At 34.3% G+C, this 14,440-nt stretch overlaps 2 protein-coding genes across 2 annotated transcripts; one reads left to right on the top strand and one right to left on the bottom strand.

Annotated features, from left to right (window-relative positions):
• Positions 1 to 368: 368 nt before the first annotated feature.
• LOC130747439 (4-hydroxy-3-methylbut-2-enyl diphosphate reductase, chloroplastic) lies at positions 369 to 3,400 on the bottom strand. The gene is made up of 10 exons (XM_057600382.1): positions 3,081 to 3,400; positions 2,546 to 2,742; positions 2,163 to 2,342; positions 1,919 to 2,050; positions 1,748 to 1,822; positions 1,560 to 1,665; positions 1,353 to 1,447; positions 989 to 1,174; positions 806 to 892; positions 369 to 573 (listed from the first exon to the last, which is right to left on the bottom strand). Exons 1-10 carry the CDS (start codon positions 3,316 to 3,318, stop codon positions 508 to 510), a joined length of 1,362 nt encoding a protein of 453 aa, XP_057456365.1. The 5' UTR covers positions 3,319 to 3,400; the 3' UTR covers positions 369 to 507.
• A 1,644-nt stretch (positions 3,401 to 5,044) lies between these two features.
• Positions 5,045 to 10,796, top strand: LOC130747438 (protein TIC 62, chloroplastic). The gene is made up of 14 exons (XM_057600381.1): positions 5,045 to 5,309; positions 5,411 to 5,528; positions 5,613 to 5,685; positions 5,903 to 5,948; positions 6,045 to 6,221; positions 6,504 to 6,585; positions 6,720 to 6,792; positions 6,981 to 7,091; positions 7,334 to 7,486; positions 7,714 to 7,847; positions 8,022 to 8,210; positions 8,291 to 8,722; positions 9,110 to 9,307; positions 10,586 to 10,796. Exons 1-14 carry the CDS (start codon positions 5,138 to 5,140, stop codon positions 10,638 to 10,640), a joined length of 2,013 nt encoding a protein of 670 aa, XP_057456364.1. The 5' UTR covers positions 5,045 to 5,137; the 3' UTR covers positions 10,641 to 10,796.
• Positions 10,797 to 14,440: the final 3,644 nt, after the last annotated feature.

Below are 14,440 nucleotides of genomic sequence, written 5' to 3'. Positions count from 1 at the left end.
AATCAATTGTGGAATTTCATATTAACATATATAGAAATCACTTTTCACATAAATATATCAAACAAAAATCATTTCACTCTTAAGTCACTTTAATCATAATCAATTTTATCAAAATCACTTTTCGCATAAGTATAGCAAACAAAATCATTTCACTCTCAAATCACTTTTTTTTGCTACATCGGAAAATACTCTCAAATCACTTTAATCATAATCAAGTTGATCAAAATCTACTGTATTCAATATTTATTTTGACAATCGTTTTTTAAAGTAATATTTATTTTGACACGGCTGACCCAAACACGAGTCTTCTGGCATCCATTCGAGCGACAATGCTATGACTAAATAGTAAATATACTTTCATCTCCTAGTAGCAAAAAAATTATAATAACTTTATTCAACATTATGCTTTGTCATTTAATAAATTCTACAATTTGAACTGTAATAAGTCCTTCAGTTCAAGTCCTGAGTATCATTTTACATTAACAAGTATGTATGCTCAGACCTACTTTAAGCGAGCTGCAATGCTTCTTCCCGTTTCAAGTCAAACACCTTGATAAGCACGTCTTCAACAACCTGTTTGAGATCCAACTATGCAAATTAGTATCAAAAGAATTGAACTGGATACTATTAGATAAAACTGAAAGGATGGTGCATTATTAAATACGATACATGTCATATGCACCAGGAGCTAAAACTACATTCATTACAAGAAGCAGAGATATATTGGAGAAAATCACAAAAACGAATAAGAATGAAATAAAGGCTACAAGTTTCATCATTTCACAAGCAAGGCAAGGGAAATTACCTTGTCTGGTGTTGATGCACCAGATGTTATACCAATAGTTATTGGACCCTGTGGCAGAAAGTTTTCTTTCTCCACCAGCTCACCATGCTGAAAAACAAAAAGATAAAGATTACTATGAATGATGAAGGTCAAAAAGAGCTAACAGTTGATAAGGTATAAATCTCTTCATTCATTCTTACTCACCATTAACTTGTATGCTATTCTGTTTCCTGGACCAATTCTCTGCTCAGTGTCAATCCAGTAAGAAGGAATTCTGCGTTCCTCAGCTATCTCTTGCAGGTGCGATGTGTTGCTCGAGTTCCAGCCACCAACTACTAACATAAGATCCATATCTCTCTCAACCAGCTTGTACATAGCATCTTGTCTCTCCTGAAAGAAAATTCAATTTAGCTGTTGGTTAGAATGCACATATAATGGCCAGTTACATGTCATGAGTATGTTATGGATGGTGCTAACTTATAACTGGCTTAAAAAAAGCTGCAATCACAATTTAACTCATAAAAAATAGGCAAGAACATCAAAGACTAGAGTGGAAAAGTGAAACTACCTGAGTAGCATCACAAATTGTGTTGAAGCTTATAAAGTGCTCATTGACGTTTTCCACACCAAATTTGCGCATCATCGTCCTTTCCACCAGTTTACCTGAGAAACAATAAAAAAATAAATATCACAAGAACTAAAAATCTATAAAGAGATAACGTGAGAGTCCCATCCCCCCCCCCCCCCCCAATTCACAAAATTAAACAAAACTAACCTATATCTTCAGTCTCTCCCTTGAGCATTGTTGTCTGATTTGCAATGCCTAGTTTTACCAGGTCAGTGTCTGGATCAAAGCCTTTAGAAACTGCAAACTTAAATTTCTGCAGAAAAAAATTCCAAGTTCATGACAATGAAGACCAGAGGGTTTTGAATGCAAGATTAATCACATGACAAAAGTCATACCTCTAGTAATGCTTCTTTGGTTGAACTGGATCCATTTAGTTCACCGCCAAGAATATAGTCGCAAACATATTCAGCCTGGATAAAGGTATCGGTTATGAAAAAATACCATAAATTTCTTCAAGTTAAGGCATACATCAGACAATTGATTATTAGCAGCAAATTAGGACAAACCTCTGCCATATTCTTCACAATAATATACTTTGCAGCAAAAGATGCAGTTGCTATGGTTTCCTCATGGGCATATTTACCATGAATAATCGAGGTATAATCTCCTTTCTTGTGCTTCTCAACAGTGTTCCATACCTTAAAATTATTTATTGAAGAAATAATCTCAATATCTGTAGATGCAAGTTGATATATGAATTCAACTGATGCTTATCAGCACAACAGAAAAACCATCTCTACATATAAGTACCTTTGAAACCCAGGGGCAAGTAGTATCAACGATTTGAACATTTTTCTCGCTCAATGTCAACATCTCATCCACTCCTGCTCCAAAAGCAGGAAACATGACCACGTCACCCTTGTTGACAACATCAAATTGTTTTTTCCCATCCTCCAAAGGAATATTCTGCACTTGCATATCCTCGAGCCGCTGCATCAATAATTTATCAAGTTCACCAATCAACATTATGTACCATGTTAAAAGATGGCATCAGCAAGAAACAATGCAATGATCAAGTTCATCAAATGAAACCACCTTAACTAACCTCATATGCTGTATAGCACAACTTCAAAGTACCGCTTCGAATAATTCGACATAATTGAATAATTGATTGTGATAGGAAATGTGTTTACCTTATTAACAGTTGGGTTGTGGATGATTTCATTGGTAAGCCATATCTTCTCATCAGGAAACTGTTTTCTCGCCTCATAAGCAATCTGAACAGCCCTCTCAACTCCCCAACAGAAGCCATATGCTTCAGCCAGCATCACAGTGACATTACCCCATGTATACTCATACCCATTTTCCTTCAAAGTCTTAATAATGTCACCTGAAATCAACAAAACAGGGCACACACAAAATCACTACAAATTACACAGAGACCACAACAACACCTCACATCAAATCTAAAGGAAAATCTCAATCAAACCATAAGGATAACACTAATTATGAGCTCAATTTCACTACAACTCAACTCAATAACAAGAAATTAACCAGAAAATTGAACACATGCCCAGATAAAAAGCAACAGGCTTTTCCACAGTAAACAAAAAATTGATGATGGAAACCAAAATCAAACACGTGCCCAGATAAAAATCAGCAAAACTGAATCGAATTCCAATGAAAAACTGAAGTGGGGTGTGAAAAGCAAAGAAGAAAACAACATACTAGTGTACTCGCGATTCATGAGCTTGAGAGTCTCCTCCTTGTGACCAAACCCTTTGCGATTATAATTGGCACTCCTGGTGAGATTCTTCCGGAACACCTTGGCATCAAAATCGGGATCGGCGGAGGAGCATCGCACGACGGAGAACAGTTTCCGGCACGGTGTTCTGGTAACACTTTCCGGCAAAACGATGTCGTTTCGAGCAGTAGGAAGACGGAGAATGTTGGTGCAGAAAGCCATCGGAGAAGACAATGTCACAGCAAGTCAACACAATCACCTTCTCTCTGTCTCTGTGTCTCTCTTTGTTTTCATGGATTGTGTAATAAGAACATTGGTATTATTAAAATAGTCAAAAAAATTATGATAATATTTATTTATTTTTTTAACATTCTGGGATTAAAATTGTTTTAGTTTTACATATTATATAGTATTATGTTATATGGTAACTTGTTGATTCTTTTTTGATTTTTTCTGGTAAGGTGAGTGATTCTGGGATTGACAAATTTGGCGGTTTGTTAAGATGATGAGGACGAAGAATGGTTCATGTGATTTGGGAGCCAACTTTGTTTTACTTTGATTAATTAATTGATTCAATGTTTGAATGTGTAAATGTGTGTGTTAGCATTTATTTCTGTTCAACGTGAAAATTGGGGAGTCAAATTAATTTTTTTAAGACAATCAAACTGATGAAAAGGAAACTAAGACATTTTCATGCATGTTGTCCAATTACAGTGTGACACGTAAGATAAGAAAAAATAATTTGGAGAAATAATGTGTCATATTAAAAATTAAAAAATATTCAAAAGATGGGTGTTTGAGTTTTTTTATTGAGCTACAGCATTGACCGATTGTATCATAGCTTTAACCTGAAGTATGTCCAATTGAAAACCATGTCATATGCATTTATCTCATAAGATATAATATTTATAAATTTGTAGAGAAATGTTTTTTTTTTTAAATTGAGAGAAATGTAATTATGGTTATGGATTTTTTTATATATTTGAGTAATTCTTATTAAAAGATTTCCTGAACTCCCTCCAATTTGTTTTTTTTATAAAACAACCTTGAAATATTTTTACGGTAAAAGAAGTAAAGCAAACATAAAAACTGCAATTTTGAACAAATAACCAGATCAAGAATAAAGAATAGAGCAGTAGAAACTATGTCATAATCTTGAGTTGAAGCAAGATATTAGGATGTGGTTAATATGTTAGATGAGTAGTTGGTTTTTTTATCCCTTTGAAGATGGTGTATATATATGGTGTTTATCTTTTTTCATTTATATCAATACAATTTGTGCTTTTGAAAAATAATAATCGTGCAGTTAGCTAAAAATAAAAAAATTGATGTAAAATTTGTTAGGTTTTGAAGGATATGAAATTATAGTTTAAAGATTTAGAAATTGAGATTTTTTTTATTAAAACTTACAGCCTCCGGTCACTATTATAAGCAAAAAAATAACATTTTAAATTAATTGAATAAATAATGTATCTAGTCATTATTATAGACTAGATACATCATTTATTGAACGAATTTAAAAACTTGTTTCTTTTTATGATAATAGTAATCGGAGGGTGTATATTTTTATTGACGGGATTTGATGAGAATAATGTCAACAATGATAAAATTGATTGAATTTATAAAGATCTTTCAAAAAATAAGAATCTCGCCATGGCGAATATACTTGAAGACCTCCAACAAATTAATCACAACATAATTGATAAATAATTGAGTCTATTATATTTAATCGAGTTTCAATCCTTAATCCATATATGAAAAATGATTCATTGAAAAAAACATAAACTCTTAACATGATTTCCATGTCATAAGGATTACTCTCACATGGCTATACATACATTGGTTATAAAGAAAAGTGAAGACCCCAAGGAATCACTAGTGTGGGGTAGGGCCATCATATTCATATCCACACATAGGAGGATGGATGACTCTGCTGCCAATGGGAGAAGAGTACACACTAATGGATAATACAACAATAATCATGATATGATCAAAACTATTAGTATTCACAGCTTCATTCTATTTCTCATTCCTTCAAGCTATGCCAATGGAGGCTTTCTCACTCACCGCAACCACCATTCCCTCCTCTTTGACACGTAGAGGGGCTACACACAAAACTTCAAGCCATGTCAACCTTTCCAGGCACTTGCATTTCATGTCTTTCCCCTCCTTCGCAAAGCACAAAATGCTTAGCACCAGAGCTCAAGCTTCAGGTGATAATATATAAAATTTTCTCCTGCATTCTGTAATATATATGTTTCTTTGGTGTGTGATTGATTTCTATGATTGTTTAACATGCTTGTTCATTTACAAGGTTCAACAAAATGTAGTGCGGGTAAAGCTGAGGGGATCCCTGAGAAAACAGATGCCAAGGATGATGACTTAGTCTTTGTTGCTGGTGCTACTGGAAAAGTTGGTTCAAGAACAGTGAGGTAGATTTGTTAATCTGCACTTCGCTTCTTAAGATAAGTAATTATTTTGCAAAATGCTGGCTGAGAATTGATAGTTTCCTCCAGGGAGCTTATAAAGCTTGGTTTTAGAGTCAGAGCTGGAGTGAGGAGTGCTCAGAGAGCCGGTGCATTAGTTCAGGTAGAAGGTTATTCTTTGGTTGTAGTAATTAACTATGTTATAAAATGACTCATGCTATGATTAGAAATCATTTTACAATTGATTCGCTAAAATCAATTTTGGGGAGAAGTTTATGTGAGGTGCCAGAATTGATTTTGAGGAAAAATAAGTTAATCCAAACATGCCCTTTAATAGCTTCTGTAAAATGCATATGCATTAATGATATGAATATGTGCAGAGTGTTGAACGGTTGAAGCTTGATGCTACAAGTGGAGGCAGTCAAGGTAAGACAAGAGGGGTTTGAAATCATCGTCTCTCAGTTTCCAATGACAAATTTACTGCTGTATTGAATAACAGAATGTTTTTGGTTTTTAGCCCAGCTGTAGAGAAGCTTGAAATTGTGGAATGTGATTTGGAGAAGCCAGGTCAAATTGGACCAGCATTAGGGAATGCATCAACAGTGATATGCAGCATCGGTGCCAGTGAAAAGGAAGTTTTCGACATCACTGGACCCTTTAGAATAGATTATCAGGCCACCAAAAACCTGATTGATGCAGGTAATTAAAGAGCTTTTAGATATTGTTGTGTTTTAGTGCTTTATTTGTCTTAAAATTGAAGTTTTCATTATTTTTTTTTCTAAAATTTGGTTAAGTCCTAATCTTGAAATACTAAAACAGACACGGACGTTTTCCTTGGAATTTCAATAATCATACTGATTCAGCCAGTCCCAAGTTGCAAAATATTTATCATTTATGTTTATATTTTTTTGTCTTGAATAGTCATTAATTTTTGTTGTCCTTAATGCTGAAAACAAAATATTTGTTCTTTCAATCATGCAGCAACTGTTGCCAAGGTAAATCACTTCATATTGGTTACTTCATTGGGAACAAACAAAGTTGGCTTTCCTGCAGCTATTCTCAAGTGAGTATGAAAGCACTCTCATACACTAGCTGTACCCAACTATTTGCATATTTGTAGTTCCTATTTGAGCAGTAGTTATATTTTCATATTGACATCAAAATGAAGTTCAACTGATTGCTTACTTCTGCTTAAAGTTTGTTTTGGGGAGTCCTGATTTGGAAAAGGAAGGCAGAAGAAGCATTGCTAGCTAGTGGACTTCCATACACAGTAAGATCCCATTTGGATACAGAGTAAAGAACACTTATTAAAGCTTACTTAATAGAAAAAACACTGAATAAACTCCAATAAGTTGTCTTTGATCCGCATCCAAACAAATTCTAAGTCATATAGAGATAATAATTACTCTCCAGTACAGGGTCCTAACTCCTAACTATCTAATTATTTTATAACTTCAGATAGTGAGACCTGGAGGCATGGAGAGGCCTACTGATGCTTACAAGGAAACTCATAATATAACCCTGTCAAGAGAAGATACTTTATTTGGGGGTCAAGTGTCAAACCTTCAGGTATTCATCTTATAACATGTCCATCTGTGTAGCTATTCATTTAGAAGTTGATTGTTGCATCTTATTAATCAGAATATATGTGCTGGTGTGGTGTGATTAATCTGTTGTGTGGTGCTAAATATCTTACTTTCCTATGATTTCTGTCTTTTTTTCAATCTAAAATTGTGGACTCAATGTAGATTTTCAACTTAGTGAGTGGTAGCTAGCCAAGAGCAAAAGTAATTTATTCTTATTCATTGCAGATTGCTGAACTTATGGCAGTCATGGCCAAGAATCGTGATCTTTCGTATTGTAAAATAGTGGAGGTAATTGCAGAGACAACTGCACCTCTGACTCCCCTGGAGAAACTTCTTCCAAAGATACCTTCTCAACGCCCTTACGTATATTCACCCAAGGTACTTCCTTATGTAGTACATTTTAAGGTATACTCAAAACTTGTCGGTTTTAGTCTTGAGAAAGAGAGATAGTTGAAACGTAGAGTTGAATTCCTCAGAATTATCAGTTCGACTTCATGTTTTGCAATTAGCATCTGATTGCATTACACACAAAAGAAGAAACTGATTTTACCTTTCAATTACTAACAATGCTAGGAATTAATTAATTGTTTATTGGGATGGTACAGAAACCAGATATTGCAGCTGTCAATGAGCCAGAACCTTCTGCTAATGTTGTAGCAGCGGAACCTAGCATTGTCACTCAGGAAGAAACCACACAACCTAAACCAGTGGCAAAACAGCCACTTTCTCCTTATACTGCGTAAGCCAAATTAATAATGTTGCCTAGAGTAGACAATAGATGTTAAATATCATTTAGTGAAATCTATTACTCTTTCTGATTAACTTTGCTATGGGAAGTTATAAGGACTAGCACACAATGGAGTTTTAGAAATGACTGTGGAGTCCTAATAACTAATTTGATATGTTTTTTCAGTTATGCTAATTTGAAGCCACCTTCATCTCCTTCTCCATCTAAGCCTAGTGGTGGGAAAATAGGAGAGATCAATGAAACAGTGGCAACACCTATTGCTCCTGATACTCCAAGTACCGAGCCGGTATTAGATGGTATTTCTCAGACAACATCCATCTCAGAAGTGAAGAAGTCCCTTTCTCCTTATGCAGCGTAAGTTTCTCTTATTTTTTGTGGTCATGTTTTAATACACATTACCATCTTTCTTACCTAAACCTCTTTTACTTTGGCAGCTATGAGGATTTGAAGCCTCCCACCTCCCCAAGCCCAACACCAAGTAGCTCCAGTGATAAACCTCTTGCTGCCTCAACAGAAGTGGAATCGACAGGGGACAATGTTGCTGCCTCAACAGAAGTGGAATCTACAGGGGACAATGTTTCTGCTTCAACAGAAGTGGAATCTACAGGGAGCAATGTTGCTGCCCCAACCGAAGTGGAATCTACAGGGGACAATGTTGCTGCCTCAACTGAAGTGGAATCTACAGGGGACAATGTTGCTGCTTCAACAGAAGTGGAATCTACAGGGAGCAATGTTGCTGCCCCAACCGAAGTGGAATCTACAGGGGACAATGTTGCTGCCTCAACAACAGTGGAATCTACAGTGGGCAATGTTGATGAAAAGAATCCTTCCCAAGATTCAAATTCTTCTAATTCTCCCTATCCTGTGTAAGTCTAGTTTTGTTCTTGTTATCAAAGGCTTGTGCAAGTGCTTGGCTAAGCTTATGATAATATTTTATGACCTATCTAAAAGCTATTTTGAGCTTACTTTCTTAAACGGCTTAGATTAGCTTATGAATAAGCGTTCATACCTATCTATAAACTATTTTGAACTTATTTCACGAACAAGCTTATAAAAAAGCGCTTAAGTGATAGGCATTAATTGCTATAAGCGCTTAATTTGTCTGTTTCACCCTTAGTAGTAGTAACATTGGGAACTTGTGCCCATCCATTAGTGATTAGCATCTAGCCTTAGTTACTGAAAGGCTTGTAAGATCTCAGTTTGATTTTCTTGTTTTAATTTGTTTTTCTCTAACGCCATGATATATTCTGCAGATATTCTGACTTCAAGCCTCCCACTTCACCGTCTCCTAATGCACCCAATACATCAACCTCCAAATCTGCTGTGGATGTGGTGCCTGAGATGGATGCAGCATCAAGCAATGGACCAGCCCAGCTTTCAATAGCAGATGAATCAAAGGATGAGGAACATGCCCCAGAACCAAAGTCAAGACCACTTTCACCTTATACAATGTGAGCTGCTTCAAACTAGTCTTAAATTCTTTTTTTTTTTTTTTGATTATGTTCGGGGCATACACCCAAAGCTAAGCAAGTCTGGGGACCGAAGTCCCCATTACATCATAAGTCAACTTACAGACAAGGAAATGGGGAATATTCCCACTATCAAAATAAAAGTCCTGGGAGTTGTGACCAAATTTTGCCAGGGCATCAGCACAAAAGTTCGCCTCACGAAGGATGAGGTTGAAGGAAATATTCCAGTTTAAGGAAGAGAGATTGAAAATCTCTTGGATCAGAAAACTGCAGGGGTGTTGTCGAGGGCAGTGAATTGTGATGAGCTCAAAAGCTTCCTTAGAGTCCAGCTCCACTTCCACTTCTTTAAATTCTTATTTCTTCTCCAAAAGACACTTCATTCCTTAACGTAGGGCTAGGGCCGGCCCAAGGGTAAAGTCACCCAAGCAAGGGCTTTAGGCCTCCAAAAATTTATTTTTTTTACTAAGTAAAAAAGGCTTCTAAATATTTTTTTACTAAATAAAAAAGGCCTCTAAAATTAAAGTTTATTATAGTCTTCATTTAGGTAATAAGGCCTCACTTTAAAATTTGCTTTAGACCATATTTAGTGTTGGGCCGGCCCTGCGTAGGGCATGATGAATAATTCTAGTAAGTGACAAAGTCTTATATTTAGTAATGAATGGACTAACTTAGGATTATATAAGTAAGAAGATGAGTACACTAGATGCATCAAGGCTAAGTCAAGGGTCCAGTTTGGACTAGCTTCTAGGCTCTAACTTATAGGAACTTTTCAATTGTTGTAAGTATTTGATTCTTAAGTAAGCTTATAAGTTTATAGGTGTTTATGGAGAAGATAGATGAGATGAGGGAACTTTTATGAGAAGCTATTGTTTAAAAGACTCATTGTCATTATAAGTGTTTCTTGAGAAATTTAGCCAACCTGGATCAAGAAACTTAGTGTCAACCTCACTTTTGTGAGTCATTTGACTCATCCCATTAGAAACATGTCTTCCCAGCTTTCCCTTCCCTGGCCTAACATTTTTATTTTTGCTAGGCAAGTTTCCCTCCCAAATATGGAGATCTCTGAAGCATGACTTTACTAGGCTTAATTGCACTTTTAATCCTTATAGTTCAGACTATGTGTGATTTTGGTCCCTCTATCCTGCTCGTCAGCTCGTGTGTGCTCAATTGTTAATACATGGCTAGTTTAATCTACATTTGTTTTATGTTATTTTTGGAGGAAGTATTTACATTCTGATCTCATGGAAATGAAACATGCAGGTATGAGGACTTGAAGCCTCCAACATCACCAACGCCATCCTTCAGAAAATCTTAGGAACTACTTGCAAAAAACCTCATGGAAATTTCAACCATGTCATTTATTTCTTGATGACCTTCTCATGAAACTCAACGGGCACTTTTTTGCTCCTTTTTGTAATTTACTTTTACCATGTTGAAATCTAATAAGGAAAAGTTATCACTTTTCATGTTCCGTTTATTGATCTATTTTTATTGTTTTCTTGCTTTCAAAAACATCATTGATTCGTGTACCACAAACAATCTCAATTCTCACAGCTCATAATCATCAAACTAGTTCCATTGAGGCTTTGAGATCACACTAAGTGAATATGTTTTTCTCACAACAAGACTTTCTTCATCAATCCTTCTCCATACGTAGCACTCAATCGACACTTGTAATTTGTGGCGATTTCTGACATCTGCAAATTTGAGAGTTCAATTTTTTTGATAAATTTTGTAGTTTATGAGAGTAAAAAACTAACGCAAATTACATGTGTCGGGTGTATTCTAAAACTTGGTGATCCACGAATCATTTGTATCAATAAAAAATCAGTGTGGTTTTCCATAGCCCAAAAAGTTGGTATTAGGCATGATGGGCCAAAAAAATTAAATTGTGCAAACAACTCATATATACTAGGTTAAGAGTAATAAAACATCACCCAATCGAATCCTGAATTGACGGTAATTTTTTTTCCAAACAGGCAGGTTAATTTGAGTTATCAAGTGATACAAGTGAAAATGAGTGAGGAATGGGTGCTAGCAGTGGAGTTCGGATAATTTTGTAACCTATTAAGACCCGACCCGACACAAGTTAGAAGGAGGTTAGGGTTACAATTTCAAAACCCTAGCGCCGCAGCCGCAACCTCCTTCTAAGCCATTTCTCTCTCATACCCTCTCCTATATAACCTATACTCAAAATCCTAATATCATAGTTCATTCTCGTATTGTTTTCACTCCGTCTCTCATCTATGTGTTGTTCTCTATTCTCTCACATCTCTTCAATCCATCTCTCATCTTTCATTCTTCTCTGGACTAAATCTAAAGAGACAAAGGCAAAACCATAAAACATTGTTTTGTTGATTGGGTAACATCTTTGGGTACTCTGGTTTATCTAGCTCATATGCCAGTGTGTTACTCATTTTTGTAACGATTATCTCCATTCTCTTCATCTGTGTCCATTCCATTCTTTATTTTCATCTTTTGCACGGATAGATCCAAGTTAATTATGCTTTGACGGGGCAACTTTCGCCACTAACCTTTAATTTCTTCATAATAGTATAATACATGTTGAAATTAGTTTTTGATTTTTTTAATAAGCAACAATCTAGTTTTTGATAATATTATTTTAAATGACACTCAAATTTTACCCACTGAATACATAATTCATTTGGTATTGGCAATTTGTCATCATATGTTCATTACACCTATATTCTTCTCTCTAATCGTCCTAATAAATCATCACATTCCTGTGAGTTTTTTTTAAGGAAGAAACTTAGATCAAGTTCCTTAAATCCATTTCATTAAGTTTACCAATCATAAGTTCAAAAAAAGTTTACCAATCATGTCATGACACATGTGTAACTATTTATAAAAATACATGTCATTTATTAAGAATTTATTGTCAAAATTTAAAAAATTACACATAAACTTGATGAAATGGAGGTAAGGAACTTGATATAAGTTTTATTCGGTTTTTAATTACAAATTTCTTTAATTTTCTTCTATCGTTCATTTTGTCTCTTAAATGTGCTTCATCTTTCTCCGCTCTTTTTTCCCATTGCGTTTGGTTTCTTTTATTCATATTTTTCTATTGTGTTACAATTTTTTCTTGTTTTGGAATTATTTCATAATAATATTCAATAATAAATAAGTAGTAATAACACAACTAACTCGCCTTTTTCCCATTGCGTTCAGCTTTCTAAAAAAAATGATTGCACTGCAATTGAATTTCTGGCATTGTGGGCTTAAATAAAATGGGAAAATATTAGAACTTTATTGAAGACTAATTTATCTTTTTATTTTGTTTAAACTAGATGTATTCTCCAACAGGACAATTTTATTTGAGTCAGGTAGAACCTCTATAGGCAGCAAAACTCTACCTATTAAATATTTAACATAGTGCATTCACATGGACTCTGAACCTGAGCCATCTGCTTAAACTAGACTAATTAATATTTGATAATTATTTTAATTAGTTTAATTTCACTTTTAATAATTTAGTTTATACTATACATTATTTTGATCTTTTATTTACCTAATCAAATTCCTATACATTTAAAATTAGGTATGGGAATTTAATTTGGTAAAAAGATCAAAATCACATATAGTACAAATTAAATTGTTAAAAGTTACATAAACTAATTAAAACAATATTATCAAAATTAAATTTGTCTAGTTTAAGCAGAAGGCTCAGGTTCAAGTTCATGTGAATGCAGTTGCGTTAAATACTTGGTAAGTAGAGCGTTGTTGTCTCTAGAAGTCATATCCGACTCAAACAAAATTGTCTCAGTTGAGAATAATCTGGTTTTAAAAAAATATAAAATTGGTCTTTTATAAACTTGCAATGTTTTTTTCCATTTTATTTAAGTCCACAATGCCTCAACCCTCATGGGGAAATCCAATTGCAGTGCAATAAAAAAAAATGAGATAGCTAGACGTGATTGGAAAAAAAAAGCAGGCTAGTTGTATTATTAATATTTATTTAATATTTAATATTATTCTAAATAATTCTAAAATATGAAATAAAAATTTGTAACGCAATAGAAAAAGAGATTAATTTCTATACAGTATAAAAAGTTTTACACAATCATTCAATCACAACCTTCTATTTTCTATTTTAAATATTATTAAATTCAAAATTAATTATGAACTAGCAAAATGGATGGTTGTGATTAAATGATTGTGTAAAACTTATTTACACTGTCAGTACATAGAAATTAATTTCATAGAAAAATATGAATAAGAAACCAAACAAGGTGGGTGGGGGGAGGAGAACGATAATGCACATTAGAGACAAAATAAACAGATAATATGAAATCAAAGAAATTTATAATAGAAAATAAACTCACACGAGATAATTTATTAGGACGATTAAATTGAAGAATATGGGTGTAGCTCGCCGGTGCTCCCTCCTTCGGTTGGAGGATTCTCCTCCCCAGCTTGATCTCATCTTAGTTAAGATTTGTTAGCGTTGTAGTTTTTTTTGACTTTTTTCTTTTAGTTTTTCCTTTTTCTATGTACGGAAAAAATAGAAGATTTAGGTGACAAGCATATGATGCAAATGCCAACAAAATGCTTTATTCGGCGAGTAAAAAAAATGAATTTAATGTGTGTGCACCGTCAGTGTAAGCTTTATTTACACAGTAATTCAATTGCATTTCGCCACATCAATAAATATATTCTTGTTTGAATTAAAATTTAATGTTAAAATTATTATTCCACCCGCGTGACATGCTGTGATTGGTTGTCAGTGTAAAACTGTTTTACACTGATAGTGCATATCCATTAAATTCAAAAAAAATTGAGCGACATTTAAAAAAAAAATCTACATGTATTACATATTTACATTTATTATCAAGAACAAGTTGAATGTTGGTGAGGGGTAATTGCTTCCACAAAGCATAACCAGGATCACCCCCGCACCTCATGTTGTCACCAAATTATGAACTATAGTAGCTAGTCATGCACCTAAACTCTATAGTCTACACTCTAACATATGAAAATAAAGAATAGTGAGTAAAGGACATCAAATATATTTAGTGGACTCACAATTAAAACTCGATGTGCTCCATATATTTTTGAGTTGGTTCAAATAAATTTAGGTATAGAGATATTCAT

Source organism: Lotus japonicus, chromosome 3 (assembly GCF_012489685.1).
Source record: "Lotus japonicus ecotype B-129 chromosome 3, LjGifu_v1.2".
Lineage (NCBI taxonomy): Eukaryota > Viridiplantae > Streptophyta > Magnoliopsida > Fabales > Fabaceae > Lotus > Lotus japonicus.
Note: the sequence above shows the minus strand (reverse complement) of the source record. Positions and strands in the feature narration are given on the sequence as shown.

Bases quoted from the DNA above. Each gene is read 5' to 3' on its own strand.
- LOC130747439 (XM_057600382.1), bottom strand. From the start codon at position 3,318: ATGGCTTTCTGCACCAACATTCTCCGTCTTCCTACTGCTCGAAACGAC. The intron at 1,823-1,918 runs GTTTGTCCTAAT...ACCTTTATCCAG, and splicing joins TTGTGAAGAATATGGCAGAG to GCTGAATATGTTTGCGACTA. The intron at 1,666-1,747 runs GTATGACTTTTG...TTTTTTCTGCAG, and splicing joins CCAAAGAAGCATTACTAGAG to AAATTTAAGTTTGCAGTTTC.
- LOC130747438 (XM_057600381.1), top strand. From the start codon at position 5,138: ATGCCAATGGAGGCTTTCTCACTCACCGCAACCACCATTCCCTCCTCT. The intron at 5,686-5,902 runs GTAGAAGGTTAT...GAATATGTGCAG, and splicing joins GAGCCGGTGCATTAGTTCAG to AGTGTTGAACGGTTGAAGCT. The intron at 6,586-6,719 runs GTGAGTATGAAA...TTCTGCTTAAAG, and splicing joins TTTCCTGCAGCTATTCTCAA to TTTGTTTTGGGGAGTCCTGA.